We start from the raw sequence: 18,432 nt of genomic DNA on the forward strand, positions 1-18,432 counted from the left end.
AGAGGAGCTAACATCCTTCTGGCTTCAGCAGGCACCTGCCCACATATGGCACTAACATGTGTCCCCTCAGTCCCCCCCGCCCCCACGCACGCACGCACACAAATAAATACTTTAAAAAGTCAAGAAACAGGCCAGGTATGGTGGTACATGCCTCTAGTCCCAGCACTCAGGAGGCAGAGGCAGGCAGATCTTTGTGAGTTCACAGCCTGCCTAGTCGACATAGCAAGTTTTAGGCCAGTCAGGACTACATAGCAAACGCTTGTCCCAAATAAACAAGTAGCCACAGTTGTAGCCTATCAGTAGATAGGTTGTAGAGTACCGGCATGCTTAAGACGCTGAGTTCAATCACCAGAATCACAAAGCAGCAAAATAAGACAAAACCCAAGAACACCAGTGCAGATTCTTTAAAGGAAAACAAGACAAAATGAGGAACTGACAAACCCGAGGAACTCCCTCGCCATTACTGAGATGTGAGCCTGGCTGGCTCAGTTTCTGTGAATAAGCCTGCTGTCAACAAGTGACATCTGTCCCTGTGACAACCCAAAGCAGGACAGTACCCACACCCTGAGAAGAGACCAGAAAAGGGTCTAGAAATAAAGACAGCGGCAGATCTGCCCTGTACCAGCCGAGCAAGGAGCCCCGGGTCCCACCAATTGCCGGAGTTTACATTGTTTAAAGACATGTGAACTGCAGCACATCCCTCGAACCCACAGAGGTGTGCTGCAAAGTTAAATAACAATATTGCTCACATGAATGCTAAAGACTGACAGGGACTAGTGGCTGTATATGAAAGTCACGTGGAGAATGTTCTTCCCAAAGTGCTGGAGGGTTCTCTCGCTCATCCCAGCAGTATCGTGACAGACAGGTGACACTCAGAAGTCAGGAGGTTAAAGTCCACAGAGGACTTTAGAATTTTAGAGTCCACCCGAGGACATGATCCATCTGGCCATGGGACAAACACCAAATGCCACAGGAGGGTAGGGTGGGCAGAAGAGGGTGGGCAGGGCATCTCACTTCTAGGGCTTCCCTGCCTCATTTCCTCTGGTGCACTGGGTGTCCTGTGGGCTGCTGTGGCCAGTGTAGAGTCAGCCTCATGTGGTGCCAACCTGATGCCCGGTGTGGGAAGTCCAGCAACTCCTCAGAGTCTGGAAGGGTCAGGCCTGCAGCGTTCTCTCTCCTATCTTGCCCATGTGAGAACAAACCCATTCTGTTCTTCCATATCTAAGACAGAGGGCTGCCCTGAGAAGGCCCAGCAAGGTCCAGGCCTAGGACCTGGGTTTGAGCCCACATCAAAGGGAACCCATGATCCTCCTGCTCTTGCAGAGGAGACAACCGGCTGCCAGAAGACCTCAGGGAGGCTGTGTGGGCCTAGGCCTTTTGTTGGGGCTTGTCAGGACACTACTGCCAAGGTCCGGGCTTATATAGTCCTGGGCAATCCCCAGCCGTGCATTCTGAAAATCTGACCTTCTTCTAAGTCCACTCAGCTACCAGCCCAGAACCCCCACAGGCTGTTTGTCCAGCATGCTGTCCTCTGGATGACCTAAAAATTTATGGCTGTGGGGTTGTTGGGATGGCCCAGAGGATAAAAACACTTGCCCCATGCCTTATGATTTGAGTTCCAATTCCAAAGCCAGGAGGAGGAGAGACTTGACTCCCACAAGCTGTCCTCTGACTTCCCTATTCATGATCCCCACCCAAACAAACAAACAACAAATAAATGCTGTGGCTGGCTCTCCAGGTAAGCTGTAGTCTATGAAGGCCAGAGTTAAGCTGACCAGGGGAGGACCCTCTGCCATCCCCATGGTAGAGCTCTGGGGCACTTTCTCCAATCAAAGCCTTCATGCTTGATGGATTCCAGAACATTCTATTCTCTGTGCTGCCCTAAGTGTCCCCAGAGGTCTGCAAAATCCCATCTGAAGGTCTCCAAAAGTCCAGATTCTCCACAAAACCACACTAGTAGCCTCAGGTCCCCTCTGCTCTTGACATTCGTGAAAAGAGCAGTCTGAGGGTTTGCTGCCTGTTTGGCCTTGAGTCGATGTGTCACCTGGGACACCACCTCTGAAGCTGTCATATATCTGCAGGTGAGAAGGGGTGAGTGACCTGGGCAGGTGACTCCAGGGTGTTTGGACACAAGAACAGCATGCCTGCCCCTTCTACCAGGCTCTGCCCAGCTAACAGTCCCTGTTCCCTCTGGCATGTTTCTGGTATTTCTAGCTAAGTGCTATTTCAGTCGTGTTTACTCTTGAAAGAGAGAAAACCAAAGCAGAGTGTGGTGCACCCTTTAATCCCAGCACTGGGAGGCAGAGGCAGGTGGGGACCTTCATGAGTCTGAGGCCAGCCTGGTCTACAGAGTATGTTCCCAGGCAACCAGGACTACAAAGTGACAACTGTCTCAAACCCAACCAAACAAATCCCCCAAACCAAGTGTCTCCGAGCCTGCTTCTCTATCACACACTTCTCTACCCAGCAAAGCCAAGGTGGTTTCCAGTATGGACCTGGAGTTCAGATCCCAACCCAGCCCTGCAAAGGGATCGTCTCACCTCTCAGGAGTTACCATGGGAACACGATATAGAATTAGAGTAATTAACATGCGTGTTGCCACGTGAAAAGCAGGCGAGGCATACAGTAAGTACTTAATTTCTGTCACTGTACTCAGGTGACTTCTGGAGTGCAGGTTTTGTCATGTGCTAAGCTTTCTGTGCTCTCCCCAGCACATGTCACCGAGTCCCCAGCTTTGCTAAGTCCTTGCACATCCAGTGCCCCAGAGCCCTTGCTGGTACCAAGCATTTGACAGGTAGCTATGGAGGGAGAACTGAATTTAAATTTTTATTTCACTCTGAATCTCAGTCACCACACGAGAAGGACAGAAGCCCTTTCCACAGACCCAGGCACAGCACCGCACTAACAGTGCAGGCACGGAAGGGAAAACCCTGCTTCCCTGTCCAGAAGGGTGGCCAGATCTGTCTGGGTCTGGGTCTTGCTTTGCCAGGCCTCCTGATGGCCACAGTGGCCTGGGCAGCTGTCACCTCAAGCAGGCTCCCACAACCTAGGAACAACACATCCTTTCTCAGAATTTAAGGAAACAGCCTTTGCTGGAAGCAACCAGCAAACAGATGTTTCCTCCTGGCAGGCCGGAGCCACCCGCCCTCCCCACGGCGGGGCTCCCACTCTTTACTGTGAGGCCTGGGCTACACAGGGGAGATCCAGTGCTTTCAATTCTTCTTTTTAGGCAGGGGGAGGAAAAAAAAATTTAAATGTGTTTTACAAGCCTGCCTTTGCCATTGTTTATGTAAACAGGTAAATTGTTTCCTGCCTCAATTAAAAACATCTGCCACATAAATGAATACCAATTAACTCATCCTGTTTTTAATTACTCTGTTAATTACACACAGGCAGCAGCAAGGATGGCATGGAGCAGGGGGGGCTGGGTGCATCCCTCCCCCCCAACACCCCTCCCCCTTGCCTGGCAAGGATCCGAAATATGTCTGGCTGGTGACGGATCAGGGTGGCAGAGAGGTGGTGGCATCCTGCCAGCCGGGATTTCCTGATCCAAGGCTGCCAAGCAGGCGCCTTTTCTCAGACTCTCTTGGGTGGGGGTCTGGCTTGAACTGCCTCTGCCATTCCCACTCTGTTGCTCTCGGACTCTGCTGTGGGGCATCAGGGACAGCTCATCCATGCACAGCTTCCCAGATCCTGCTGGAGGGTGAAGGCTGGAGGGCAGGGGCATAGGGTTTTACCCAGCCAGTCTTGGTTCGATCTCCTGCTGGGGCCAGCAGGAATGGGCACCGGGGCTATGTACTGAGCACGCCGGTACTGGGTGCCTTGGCCAGCCCTTACAGTTTGAATACGCTCTACTGTACCTGAGGCAAGTGCCCAGCATTCCACATCTACTCATCTGGCCCTTCTTCCAATACAAGCTCACCATCACACAAATCTCTTTCGCTTACTTGTTTTCAAGGAAGGAGGAAGCCCCGCTCGCCTTCCCCTGGGGAGCATCCTAGCTATGACCTCCAAGCTGGGCTGCCAAATACTGAGACCTATCCAAGGTCAAATTCCCAGGACTGGTCAGAGTCAAGGGGAGACCACATTCTGGCAGCACAGCCTGTGCCCTGGGGCGAGACATTAGCTTATCTAAGCCTTGCAGCCCGAGCTTGGAAGATGATAAGGATGAGACAGGAAAGGGTTTTCCAATCTCCATTTCATAGATAGGGAAACAGAAGCCCAGGGAGGGTGAGGTGCCGCCTATGCGTACAGTGAAGAGGGCCCACCTGCTCCACACAGGCCCTCTTTCTCATGGTGGCCTGGCTCTAAGCAGTGCTCACCAAATTTCCCACACCCTCTCTCCTTGGCAAGACTGGGGGCTGAGATGGACCCCAGAGCAGGGAGGGGAGGGAGGGTACAGTGTCAGGGTTTGACACCAGTGTCGATCGTGGAGTGGGGTAGGGTATCCTTGGGAAACAGGAGGCCCTCCCTTCCGCTGGGAGCACGGGCACACAGGCCTTTCCGCCCCTGCTCAGGCCGAGCTTCCCCTATGCCTCCTGAGTTCCCAGTCGCAGGGGGTCGAGATCAGCCTCCTGCTGGATCGATCACACAGCAGCTGCAGCTGGAGTGCCCGTCTGGAGCGGCTTCGAGCCACACTTCCTGCAAACACCAACCGGTTGGTGTGAGGGTCTGAGCTGCTTCTGCTCTGAGCCAGAAGGCACATATCCTACACAGAGGCCGAGACTACAGCCACACTGTGCATCACGGGAAGTGGAGGCTGTGTCTCCTGAACACAGCTCAGCATGCCACTACTGATCTCTGTACAGCAGTGGGAAAGACCCCCTACCTAAGGTCCTATGTCTGAACATGGTTACTGGGCTCCCTAAGGTCCATCGTGTACTTCTCCAGGAGGCTCTCCAGACAATGAGAGAATAGAATCTTCACCTGGGCCATTGTGCAGGTCTGTTCTAGGGATTAGGACATACCTGGGAGGTGGAGGATCCACTCTTGGGTCAGCATATTGGTTTATTGGCCTGTTCATTTAAGATGAGATCTCATGCTAGCCCGGCCAATCTGGAACTCACTTTGTAGCTCAGATTGGCCTCAACCTCTGGCCCTCAGCCCCTTGGGAGCTGGGATTTCAGGTGTGCATACTAATGTCAACTTTTGTTTTCTGAGAAAAGGTCTCATTCAGTAGCTCCGGCTGCTCTGAAACTCAGTGTGTAGCCCAAGCTGGCCTTGAAATAACAGTATTCCTCCTGCTTCAGACTCTTGGGTGCTAAGATTAAAAGCATAAGCTGCTATATAGTAAAAGGACTCATACTCAGGCTCACCTACCCAGCCCTGGATCTAGGGGGCATACAGTGATTCACCACAGATAAAGCAAAGACCCTGGAATTATGGGTAGAGGCTCATTTGCTAGCCTTGAGCATAGGTGTCTCCCACTGGTCATGTCTAAGGGTGGGAGCACCCATATCATCTCAGCTGTATACCACGTCATAGTGGGCACACAGAAAGACCCTGGAGCTGTGCACCTCTCCCTTCTCACAGGGGGCAGAAACTGTTTCCTGCCCTATCCCAGTCAATCTCTCCTGGCCTTGGGAAGTTTCCAAGCAGGCAGATGGGTCTGGTGTTGGTGTTGATGCTGGTGCAGCTGCTCTGGGGGAGCTGTGGGGCTGGCGAAGCTGCCTACCTTTCCAGCGGGAACCTTATGGGTATTTTGACTCATCTCACCAAATAGTCTCAGGGGACCTTGAGATCTGGGGGCGGAGCCTTTGGGGAATTTTCCTGGGAAGAGGCGCTTGCCAGGCATCTAGCTCAGGGATAGCTTCCATTTAACAGGGATGACAACAGAGTGTCACAGAGGGCATGGGGCTGCCTGAGGTCACTCCATCAAGACTCTCCAGGGACCTACGGGTGTGTACAACAGCCAGGAATGCCAATATTCACAGGAACCTGGCAGGGCACTTTTCTGAGCAGAGAAGCAGATAGCATAACCAACCAGTATGTTGGGGGTCTGTCTCATGATCCTCGTGAGGATGTTCTTAGGATAGAGGCCTGGTGTGTGTGTGTGTGTGTGTGTGTGTGTGAGAGAGAGAGAGAGAGAGAGAGAGAGAGAGAGAGAGAGAGAGAGAGAGAGAGAGAGAGAGAGAGAGAGAGGCAGAGAGACAGAGAGAGACAGAGGGAGAGAGACAGAGAGAGACACACAGAGAGAGACAGAGAGAGAGAGAGATTCAGCAGGCTCTTACCTTGCCCACATCTCTCTTGCCTACTGGAGGGTTAAGGACCACTACCTGCATGCCGGAGATTCACTTTTCCCATCAAAGAAGGGAGTGACCTTATACCAAGAAGTCAGGTATTGCTGTTAGCTTAAACTTTCAACTTGACACAACCTAATGTCATCCAAGAGAAATTCTTCCACTGAGGAATTGCTTAGATCAGATAAGCTTTTGGGCATGTCTGAGGGACCCTGTCCTGATTGTTACTGGAGGTAGGCAGGTCCACCCCACTGTGGGAGGCACCATTCCCTACGCAGGAAGCACTGAAGTATGTAAGAAAGCTAGTTGTATATAACACGGCTAGCAAGCCGTGTTCCCTGTGGTTCCAGCCACACTTCTCCAGTGGTTACACTTTCTGGAATAGCAAGCAAGCCTCTTCTTAGTCCCTGCCTTGAGTGTCTGCCCTCTGTGATGAACTATGACTTGGAACAGTTAACATGAATAAACCCTGCTTTTGGTTGGGGTGTTTTATCCTAGAATAAAAGGGACCTAGAACAACCTTCGATAGTCAATACACCTGATGTCTCTGGGCAGTTCAGGGTGCCACTGCTACCCAGGACAGGGTAGTTCTGGGGCTTAAAAACTGCAATGGGATCCTTTGACGTCTTTTTGCACTGAAGGTAGAAGGCAGGGCCTTGCATACACCAGAAGCATGCTCACTACTGAGGTACAGTCCAAGGCCTTAAGTCCTCCCCTTATCGCATCACAAACTTCAATCTGCCACCACCTTCAGGATGCCCGAGGGTTCCAGCATCCTACCCGGACCTCCCTAATACTGGTGTCTGACCCTTGTTCCACAGAGCAATTTTTAAGATCTGGGCACCCATTTGGGTCTCTGTGATGGTGACAGTCACCAGGCCAAGCCTTGGGGAACGTGTTTATTGTATGTAACGTCAGAGCAGTGACCCGTGGTTCACCTCAGCCCTTTATCTCAAGTGTGGTGAGCTTCCACCACACCAAGCATGCGGCTGCAGGGAGATTAGTAGATAGAAATCTTCACTAGGGACAGACAGGCTGCTGGCTTTGAGGTTTAAGGGTAGGGACTCATAAACCTCAGTTTCCCCATCTGTACAACATATCGATAGGACCTTCTAGGTTGGGGCTGGGTGAAAGATCACTCTATTAGGCCCTTGGGTACGTCAGTGCTAACGAGAAACACTCATTGCTTTTTCACGTGTTGAGACTTCGGCTTGCTGAAGCCAGGTCTCCTCCACAGCACCACAGGGCAGTCTCTCAAGCCCTTCTCAACTCTCTTCTCCTCACTCACCCTGAGTGCTTTTCTGCACCCTAAATCTCCTTGCTGTTCCTCCAATGTGTCAGGCACACTCCTGCCTCAGGGTCTTTGCACAACCAAAAAAAAAAATCTTTGTAGAGCAGTCATTGGCTCTGTCCCTCTGCGGATTTCTCCACACTTCCTTTATCAGGAGAGCAAAGCCACCTATAGCCCAGGCTGGGACTCCATCACTTACCCTTCCACTCGCTGTCCCTCTCAGGCATGCGGGCAGCGTTTGCTGGGCTCTGCCTGGAACAAGTGTCAGTCATTGTCAAAGAACCAATCCCAACCTACTGCATTTTGTTGAAACTGAGGACGGGTCTCAGTGTGGAGTACAGGCGGCTATAGCGCTCCACCCATCCATAGAGTCCTTGCCCATCTGTGAGCTTGTGAGTGCAGTTCCAGGATACTATCTCAGATGAAGGGAGCCAAGGGCTCCCTGAAACTCTTGAGCTCCTCCACTACCATGCTGGGATCCCTGCATGTAGTCCACCCCACCCCTACTGAGTGTGCGGGGGTGGGGGGCCGTTCCGCACAGGAAACACGGAACTCCCCCATCACGCTGCACATTGAGAAGTTCTCTGCTTTCAGATTTGGGGAAGGGTAGGAACTACTAGGCTCACGGTGTCCCCAGGGGATCTAGTCCTGGGATTCTGTCCAGGAGCTGGAGGTGGGGCTGGGCATGAGGGCATCTGTCTTCCCCACCAGCTTCCCTGTCTTGGGAGGGTCAGAGCCAGGGGACCAGAGGATCAGCAACCTTGGCTACAGGGGGCACACCATCCAGAGGTGGATCTCAGCTGCTCCAGGGTGGGATGTACACTGACTTCAAGACTGCCTGGCCTCTGAGGTAGACTGAGAGGCAGGTGGAACAGACCATACCACCTCATCTTCAGGCCTGGCATCACCCACACAGGGTGCAGACACTACTGGGAGGCCCAAGGTCCAGCCTGTCCTGACCCTCCTATGTGTGCCCAGAGGTCAGCCTGACTCTTGCCTCCCTTTCAGCAGGCGGCACAGATCCCCAGACAGCACAGCTGCTCAGACCTCCACCCAAGGCCACATGGAAGGCACTTCGGGACTCCAAGGTCAGCCTAGGAACCACTGTGGCTCCAGCACCAACCTCCTACTACTCAGGTTGCTCCAGGCTGAGCTTCTGATGCTCCAGTGGTCCTGGCATGAGATACCCAGAGGACATGGGACAAGGATGCTATCCTCATGGGCTCTGTCCCCATTCTGCCCCAAGAAACTGTGAGCATAGCAAAAACAGCCATTTTGTGAGATCACCTGTTCTATCTATGCAAACAGGTGAATCCTGGGGTCCTCAGTGAGCTGCTGCTCTCCCTGCCTGCATCTTCCCTTCCTCTGTACCGGAAGGGGCTATCACCACCTGCTACGATCTCTCAGGAGATGTCTATCTAGGAGGTCAACAGTCCCAGAAATACCTAGAGTGAGCCCAAGCTGCCTCCTGGGCTGGTGGGCCTGAGATCCCAAGGCTGTGCTACCCTGCAGGTATGAGGCTAGGGTACAGATAGAGAGGGAACAAACATTCAAGACTCAGGAATCGATGCTCCCTCAATGGGAAGCTCTTACCCAGCAGGGCAGGTAAACAAAGACCTACTGCAGAACACCTACAAGTGAGGTGGCTTGGAAGAGACATAACCTGACCCTTGGAGATATCTAGATGGCAGCTGGCTGCTCCTGATATTCAGAAGGAGACAGCACAGCATAGGGCAAGCCCTACCAATGAGAAAACAGCAAAGAAGGAGAAAGTGGGCAGAGCCATCAAAGAGACATTTGGGGCAGACAAGAAGATGGGGAGAGGAGAGTCTTACAGGCAGAGGAGGCCAAACAAAGGTCCCATAGGCAAAGGGCCTGGCACATCTGGGAAACTGGGGGAGGCAGAACAGAGCCAGTGGCTAGTGGCCAGTGGGATATGAGGGTTCTGTGGTCAACAATCTGTGGCTCAGTTTCCTTTCTGGAGGGGTACATACAATTGGCACTGGTAGTGACTCCCCTGGCTGCTCACACAGGATAGACTTGGGAGCAAGGAAAGAGGCAGAGAGGCTAGGAACAAACTGGGTTTAGAACATCTGGTCACAGAGCAGGTGCCGGGGAGCCCAGTGGCTGTTTGGAATCAAACACAATGACAGCTTGCAGGCAGAAATGCTGCTGTTCAAACAACCCCCTACAGGCACTGGTCAGGCGTCCTAAGCCAGCAGGGGACCTTGGGTGGCACCTGTCCCTGGCAAGGAGGATCAAGAAACCACACAGTCAGCCCTAGCCACCAGGCAAGTGGTTTTTCTCTTTGGTTTATCCTTTGAAAGCCAGCGGATACGGACCCATGAAGTCCACTCCTCAGACCCTGCCTGACGTCCACAGTAGCATGGGTCAGGGATGGAAACAAGACGCATTTTCAACGAGAGACAACAGAACTCACGCTGCGTCCATGCAGTGGAACATTATCCAGTTTTAGAAGCTGGGCACGGTGCTGCATGCTTAACCCCAGCATTTAGGAAACAGAGGCAAGTGGATCTCTAAGAGTTTGAGGCAAACCTGGTCTATACAGGGAGTTCTGGGCCAGTTAGAGACACACAGTGAGAACCTATCTGTGTGAGGGATAGAATGAGGGAGGGGCAGACATCATTATAACTGGAAGAGCGTTGGAAGTACAAATGGTTGCCAAAATGATATACTCTTGTGTTTACACTGTGCACGTGCGCGCACACACACACACACACACACACACACACGTCTGCCTGCACACCTGCACTTGCTTGCACACGTGTACACAAAGGTCCCCATAGCCCTGCCTCAAAGTCTAGGTTGCCCATTGTCTGTGCTGCAGCCATACCCAAATACCTTCTATAAAGCCACACACAGTGTCTCGCAGACAGGCTGATGGACTTTGGTAAGAGCTGGAGATATCCTCTCTGCTGGATGTCTGCTATGGACCGACCAAGTCCTCGGGCACACAAATGACTCCCTAGGACCCCTTCACAGTTCCACCTGGCACACGTCTGGTAGCACTGCCCTGTGACTTCTGTCTGTATGCTGTGAGGCCTCTCCAGGCTCTTTCCCAGCTGGGAGGAAAGCCTTGGGGACGCAGGCCACAGTCATCCCTGGCAGCTAAACCTCTGCAAGGCCACTCTGGGTCCCTGGAGACACTACACCCTGAAGCACACACCACATCCTTAGAGCCACAGTGGTCAGTGAGAGCGTCATGTCCCCGCCCCGAAGCTTTCCGACTTGAGCAGCTTCAGGGTTTGCCCTACCAGCCTTTCCACAAAATGGGTGTTCAAAGGGTACGACACACACAGCCCCAAGGCTTGGATCCATGGTCACCCACTGTCTCCATGAGAGGAGAGGTGCTGTGTGGAAGGCCAAAGCCATATTGCTCACTAGAACAAGAGAGCAAGCATTCAGCACGGGGTCAGGAAGAGAGCAGGGCTACCTGATGCTTATTTCTACCCTCAGAGCCAGAGATGACCCTAGGTGTTAAGAGTGGATAGGACAGTCCGTTCCCCCAACAGACATATTTGAAATCAGAGGCATAGAGAGGGAAAGTACCTTTGAAGCATGCCACACAGCTGTGAGTCCTTTCTGAGGACAGGAGAGAGATTCCACAGATGGTTAGCCGCACTCACCGCCCCATTCCACCCCCAATCTCTTGCCACTTGCCTTCTCTGGCTGTAATACGGGACCTGTCACAGCCAAACCAGGTGTCCTTTGGGTTGTCTTCTGGATGATCCAGTGGAGTGAACGTCTTTCTGAGTCCCTGTCAACCTTGGCTACAGACATACATGACCTGCCCCCGGGAGTGTCAGGGAGTGTTCCCATCCCCTCATGCCCTCTGCTGCTCCTCCATTGAATAAACTGACTATTCTGTCTCCTCTACGAGGGGCCTCAGGATCTGCCTGGGAGACTTGGAGCACAGGGAGAGACTGGCCCCAGAGGCTGAGAGGGAGGCAGAGAAGGATGGAAGCTCAGGAGCTGCAGGCTGTGCTCTAGGAGACTTGGCCTGGAGACACCTTCCTTATTATAGCCAAACTCATCATTGTTTTCCTTTCCCGGTGACATCTGGCTTGCCCCACGGTCCCGAGAATTACAGAAAGCGGGAGCTTGAACTTCTGTTTTATTGCCTCAGGAAGTGTGCTGTCATTCAAGGGAAAGGGCAGCCTGTGCCAAGCTGCTCTCCACCTGGTCTGGCTGAGCGTGGAGGTGGAAACTAGGAACGGAGTGCTTACCGCTCCCGTCATCCTGGGTGAGCACCCGGATGCCAGGCTCTGCCCAGCCTTGCCCGCTAGGGCTGATGGCCATCTCTACCAAGAACTGGCTTCTATACAAGAGAAGCTCTGCAACCTTGCCCTTATACCCTGCTCCAGTCTGGGGACCTCAGAAACAGAACTGCATCTGTTCACTGTGCCCGGGAAGGCTGGGTGATAGGCCCACCAGGATAGGAAGATGTTCACTCAACTTGGCTGAGAAGCCTGGGAGCCACAAGGGCAATAGGGCAAGTGACTGCTTTACTGGGGGGTCACAACTGACCCCCATAATAACCTTGGTCTGGTCTAAAGCCTGAGCATTCTTGTAGAAAGGAGCCTTAGACCTATCTGGCCTATCCCCATAGAGTCCTGTACCTCTCTGGTCCCCCAAAGTCCCTCCTGTCTAGGGGATACAGCTGGCCAACCCAGATATACACAGAATCTGCATGGCTGTTAGCCAACTCATTTGTTGGGTCAGAACTCAGGGGAACCCCAAGTCTCCATCAGCCTCTGGTATCCGAACAACCATCTCTGAGTTTGTAAAGTGGGGCAGTGCCATTGGCCACCCCTCAGGGGTTGTTATGAAGATCCAGTGAGGTGAGGCAGGTCAGTGCTGGTCTCAAAAGTATGGGGTACTTTCCCCTGGGTTATTTCTGTCTTCTGTCATCCACCTCTGCATAGCATGGAGCAGGCTTTTCATCCACAATGGCAAACACTCTCCAGGGTGAGCTATGTACAGGCAGAGTAGCTTCAGCATAGCTCCACTATTGGCCACCTTCAGGGGACTGTGTGTGTGTGTGTGACACTACCCAGTGGATGTGGATTTATCCTGCAGTGGGTTTGTGTCCTTTGTAATAGTCAAACACTGTCCTGGTGGTTTCCAGAGGGTTTTGAATGGCATCCGACCCCTCCCCCTCCAACCAGTCCTATGGGGCCCGAACCAGAATGGCCCAGCTTCACGAAGGCCAAAGATGTCAGCAATGTGACTGAGCAAGGGCTGTAAGGCGGCTATACCCCACTTGCCTAAGGCAGCCCAGCAGAGGGCTCCCCACTCATAGCACCGACCCCGGTCACTTGCAGCCCTTGGGATAGACCCAGAGTTCTAAGGATGCTAAGGAGAAGACACAAGGCTCCTAGGATTCAGGAGAGACTGAAAAGCTGGGAGGGTCTGCGCTCTCATCAAACTCACCCCACCAAGTCTGTCTGGTTGGACATGGGGATCCGGATAGGACAATGAGCTAAGTTCTGAAGATCATAGTCACTGCTAAATAAGATGTTGTGACCCTGCTGTGCAGCAGGCAGAGCTAGAGTTGGCCGGGCAAATGCAGGGAACAATGGCCAGGCAAGGAAGATCCATAGAGCAAGCCCCCTTGCCCCAGGTGCGGCCAGCCCAACAGCCTGCGCGCTGCTAGTCCTGTGCCGGATTCCATGCGCACCCGGCGTACACATGCACACCCGTGCAGACATGAATGAGCTAGGTGGGTTGTCTTCTCTCCTGGTGGTGGAGGATATCTAGATCCATTTAATTCACCACCATCCCACTGACATGTGGGAGGCTAAGAATGAATCAGAACCCCCAAACTCATCCTGCTTACAGTGCAGCAGGGGCGGAGGGGGGGAGGGAAGACCATTCCAGAAGGTGGTGGGAAACGCCTCTCCTGACACACCCTCCCATCTGCAACAGAAGAAGCTGAAGCTAGCTAAGCCTGGCCCTCCATGGCGGGCACAAGGGCTCAGCTCTTGTGGCCCAGTGACCCAGCCTGCCCTCATTTTCAGATTCTTGTGTAGGAAGGAAAATGAGTTTCTTTCAGTCGTGCAGGAACGAGAATATGTGGAGCTCAATCAGAGAGATTTCCTGGAGGTGGTAACTCAATTACATGGATAAGTCGGTGACAGAGGAAGAGCCTGACAAGGACCTCAAAGGCTGCTGTGGGCCACCCAGCAGCCCCAGAGCATCCTGCGAGGAGCTGTCCAGGGGTGTCTTCCATATGCCAGCTCAGGCTTGGCACACAGCAAAAGATGGTAGTGTGCCAGGTACCCATGGCCCTCCCTCTCTCCCCTCTCATCAAGATCACAGCACCTCCCAGGAGGGTGGATTCCGCCAGAAAATCAGTCCTAATGTGATATTCTCCCTCCCCGTGTCTGTCTAGCTCCCGGGCAGCACCGAGCACCACATCTGTTCCTTCTGTTCACAGGGTTCCTCCTTTCTCTGCTTTTCCCTCTCAATGCACAAGAGTGGTTGTGCGCCCCCCCCCCCCAAACAGTCCCAAATAGCGGCATTTTCTCAGCTTGGTGCTCTAACAGTGGGCTCCTCACGCCAACTGGGGACAGCAACGTCTTCTGACTTTCGCCCTTCAGTGGACAGAGGTGGGGTGACATCATGACCCCAGTGTACTCCCTCCCATCAGAATCCCTCCACGCACACGACCAGAAATCTCTCACAGGGCTTTCCTACCTCTTCCCAGGCCAGGGGCCAAGTGCATTCTGGCCGGGTATGGCTGAACTCTCTCAGACCAAGCCCTGGGGTCTTGGGGAAATGAGAAAGTCCCAGCCTTAAGAAGTTTCTGAAACCTTCCAGCAACTTGCCAGGGCAATGCCAGGGCACAGTGACCGCTCCCTTTGTCTTCTGCCAGCCCCATCCTCTGAGTGGCTGCCTGGGAACCTCCTGTTTCTGAAAGCCGGGAGGAAGCACACACCCAGCCAGACATAATGAAGCCACATCCTGGCCTCAGGATAGGAGGGACGGGTGTGACAGTTACTGGGATCAACCCTACAAACAGGAGCATGAGATCGTCTGTTATTTTGAGGAATTGGGCTCTGAAAGTCAGCCTCAGCTCACATGATCAGATAGTTCTATTCATGGGGCAGGGGGGTCTAGCCAGCCCTGTGGTCAAGAAGCCCAAACACACCAAGTTCAGGGCTAGGAGTTGAAAGGCAGCGGCTCAAAGCCAGGAGCTGCCAGCCTGGCTGCCTCCTGCTCCACCTTAGTCAGCCCGACTCCGGCTGAATCTCCAGCCATCTGTCCCTCCGCGGTGCTCACACCTCCTCACACCTCCTCCCCGCTGTTCCCACAGCCTGGCTCTGGGCCTGCCCTACACACAGATGGACGGTTCCCAAAGCCTGTGAGAAGGATCAGAGCCGGAGGCTGTGCCTGCACCTGGCTGTCAGGACCCCAGGGAGGGCGGTCAGGATCCCCTCCCCGCCATCAGGAAGGATGCTCAGCCCCAAGGCCCTAATGGCTGATCCAGGGACCAAAATAAGAGGGGGAAGGGCTAGAGAAAGCAGCAGACCCCCTCCTGTCAGCACTATCTCCTAGGAAGGTTGCCCTCTGCTTCTCCAGTCAGTCCTGAGCCCTGTCATTCAGGCTACCAGTCTTTGTCAGGAAACCCGGCACCCCAGGGGGCGCTTGTGGGTGGTGGTTTGGGGAGCCCAATACTCCCCCACCGACTCAGCTCCCCACCTAAAGATTAACCACACACACTCTGGACAGGTCAAGCTGCTCACCTAGGTTGGCTGCACTCAGTCAAATGAGTGGGCAGAGTTGGCTCCACCCTGCCGTGGGCACGAACTTTGTAAACTGGCGGGGCTGGAGCGGGGGGCGCACAGCGAGGACCCCCGGGACGGCAACCACCGGCAAAGTAGGGTGACAGCGGCGGCGTGGAACTGGGCAGAGGCGGCACTTACGGTCTGGAGCTCCAGAGGACCGTAGCTCTCTCGCAACCTGGCTCCCGAAGTGGTTTTTCCTTCTCACTGGGTCGCCACCTCCATAACTTGGGGGCGATCAGCACGCTGTCTTCTCGCGCTGCGCGGGGCTCAGGCGCGCGGCGGGGTCCGGGCGCGCGGGGCGACCGCCTGGGCCATGCCGAGTGCCTTCGGCCCCCAGCGCGGGAACAAAGCCCGCACGCCGCCTGGGCGGTTTCGGCCTCGGCGGCCGCCGGGTCCACCCGCCGTGCCTTCGGCTCTGCTGCCGCGCGCTCGCCCGCGCGTCTCACCGAGCCCCGCGGCCCCCGCCCCGCGCGCTCCGCCCCCGCCTCCCGCGCCCCGCCGCCGCTGCGCCACCTGCCTCCAGCCCGACGCCCATCGCGCTCGCTCCGCCCCGGGGCGCCGGCCGCCGGAGAGAGGCCCGGTTCCGTGCGCCCGGCGCCGCCCAACGCCCAGAGCGGCTCCCGCCTCCACCGCCCGAGTGGCGGAGGGGCCCCGGGACGCGCCCGGCGGACTTGGCTATGGGGTCCGACTCAGGACGTAGGGACCTCAGGAGCGCCAGGCCGCGCGTGGGACCCCCGTGGGGATGCAGGAGAGCAGGGCGATGGAGTACCCGCGCATAGCCGGTGCGTGCGGCGCGGGGCAACCCGGTGCGGGGCGGACTCCTCGCTGTGCGCCCCCGCCCCGCGCAGGCCGCGCCCCGGGAGGGCGGGCGAGCTGAGCGCGCCGCGCACACCCACCTCGGAGCAGTCGCAGCCCGACGGCGTCGCTGCTCCCGGAGCCGCGGTGTCTACTCCGGGACGGGAGGCGGGCGCCCCTCCTTCGGTCGCCGCACCCCCCCTCACCCCCTTCACAAGCCCTTCGGGGGGACCAGGGCCACCTGCGCGTTCTGCCGGCAGGGGGCGCGCTCCGCCCACCGCGCTCGGCCTTGGTCCCCAAGGCGCCAGGCGACCTGCGGCAAGTGGGCTCAGGATCCCGCTCTCCCCACTGCCATCGGGGCCGGCGTTCGCATCTGCTTTGCATTCGTTTGCATATCATTCATTTTAATGTCAACCTGAGGAAAAGCCCCCAGCCGCTGCTTCTGCTTGTCCGCGTCCTACTTTCTCTTCTTCCTCTGAGCCTGCTCCCCACCTACTTTACCCACTTTTCTCAAGGCGCCTTGCGACAAGTCCCATGCTTTCCTCCGGTTGGTACATTTGAGTAAACTCGCTGCACTTCCCTCCCTTCCCTTCCCTTCCCTTCCCTTCCCAGTGTTTCCACTCACACTTTGCTTCTTTGAGACTAAGGAGAGACCCAGGGTCACCGTCTGCAGAGACAAGGGGGCCAGAACTTCAGATCAGCGGGGCCTTGATTTTCATATCATTAGGCATAAATCTGCATGTGAAGGATAAAAATCTAGCAGTGTGCCAAAAAAAAAAAAAAAATCGCCGTTTCTTTCCAGGCTTGCCATAGTGGCTTGTTTTTCCTCAGCTGGGGTTCCTCTCAGGGGTCCACCTCTGGCTACTTGATAAGTGTTCCTGCACCATCCTCCTGGGGTGAGATCTGGCCTCCTTGGTTTCCTGGGTCTCCCTCCGTGGAGGATGCTGTCTAATCCTAGTCTGACACCTATAAAAATGTCCATATTTTCAGATCTCTCTTCATGGTTGTACCTGGCTACATGGGATGTATCGATCTTGTAGAGGAGTGAAGGGCCCCGAGTCTATTTCACAGAGGAATGTGGATCTAGAAGGGTTGTATATATGGCACGAGATCGCAGACTTTTTATCCCAGGCGTATGGACACCAGCTGTGTGACGGTCAGTGTTTTGTGTGCACCGACACAAAGCAAAGGACAGTTCTCTTCAGAGATACTGTCATGCCGAGTGGCCCTGGCAGAGTGGCCTGACAGTAGACCTCTGTGGCCAGTCTCTGGGAGCCCAGTCTGATGCAGGAGCTGGACCCACAGCTTGTGCTGCAGGCTTTCCCGCCTCGAGCTGCTGGGTGGCATGCCTGTTTTGTGGTAAGTGGCCAGTATGTGGTTTGGATTTAAGAAAGATGCTCACAGGGCTGGAGAGATGGCTCAGTGGTTAAGAGCGTTGACTACTCTTCCAAAGGTTGTGAATTCAAATCCCAGCAACCACATGATGGTTTACAACCATCCATAATGAGATCTGATGCTCTCTTCTGGAGTGTCTAAAGATAGCTGCAGTGTACTTACATGTAATAAATAGATAAATCTTAAAAAAAAAAAAAAAAAGAAAGGTACTCACAACCTCTGCTGGAGGTACAGAATTCAATGTGACAGGTAAACCTCCCAGCCAGGCAGCTCTCCTGAGAGAGCCATGGCTGCTGGATAGGGAGATAGTGGAGGCCCTGAGGGCTCCTTTGTATGGAGTACGCAGGCCCCACTGCAACACAGTCTCGATGAATCCTGACATCCATTGTCCCTACATTTTCCACTACCTGGAAAGATGTTTCCAGACCCCATTTGTTACTCAGAGAAGCCAAGTCTCTTGCCCACTTGGCCTCCTTGCTACTGCATGAAGAACTGGTTCCTTGTGGAAATGGCCAGGTCACAGCTCTTAAGCACTCTCATGTGTTACCTTATGGAAGCTCTCAACCCATACTGTGTATACAGTTCAGCTGCAAGACACACAGGCCTTCTCTGAACAACAAAGAATCACCAAGCATCAGGGATCACGTGGACATCTTAGAGACAGCGGATCAGGAAATCAGGTGCTGCCTGAAGGTTTTTACTGTTTATTGTCTACAGAGGCAAGGGCTTGATTCCGTTCAAAGGAGCCACTCTCTCTTGTGTACGTCTTTGTGGCTTTCCCCAGTGAAGTCAGCTCTCTACCTTTATCTGCTTCCTGCTTCCCATGAGGCTCCAAGAGGGGCTGTGCTTGCCTAAGCTCACAGTACAGAGCTGACACAAGAGCTTTGACTTCAGCGGGGGG

At 54.4% G+C, this 18,432-nt stretch overlaps 1 protein-coding gene across 10 annotated transcripts in view; it reads right to left on the bottom strand.

Moving 5' to 3' along the window:
- The window catches only part of Cbfa2t3 (CBFA2/RUNX1 partner transcriptional co-repressor 3), a 74,489-nt gene that overhangs the window by 37,937 nt on the left and 18,120 nt on the right, over positions 1-18,432 (bottom strand). The window contains exon 1 of one of the 10 annotated variants that reach the window (XM_031341689.1): positions 16,238-16,796. The exons of 2 other annotated variants lie outside the window; for them this stretch is intronic. In XM_031341689.1, coding sequence (XP_031197549.1) covers positions 16,238-16,535 — 298 coding nt within the window. In that variant the 5' untranslated portion in view covers positions 16,536-16,796. 7 more of the 10 variants (XM_031341690.1, XM_031341687.1, XM_031341688.1 and 4 more) reach the window with 7 other exon arrangements.

The sequence above is a fragment of the Mastomys coucha genome, unplaced genomic scaffold, assembly GCF_008632895.1.
Source record: "Mastomys coucha isolate ucsf_1 unplaced genomic scaffold, UCSF_Mcou_1 pScaffold22, whole genome shotgun sequence".
Classification (NCBI taxonomy): domain Eukaryota; kingdom Metazoa; phylum Chordata; class Mammalia; order Rodentia; family Muridae; genus Mastomys; species Mastomys coucha.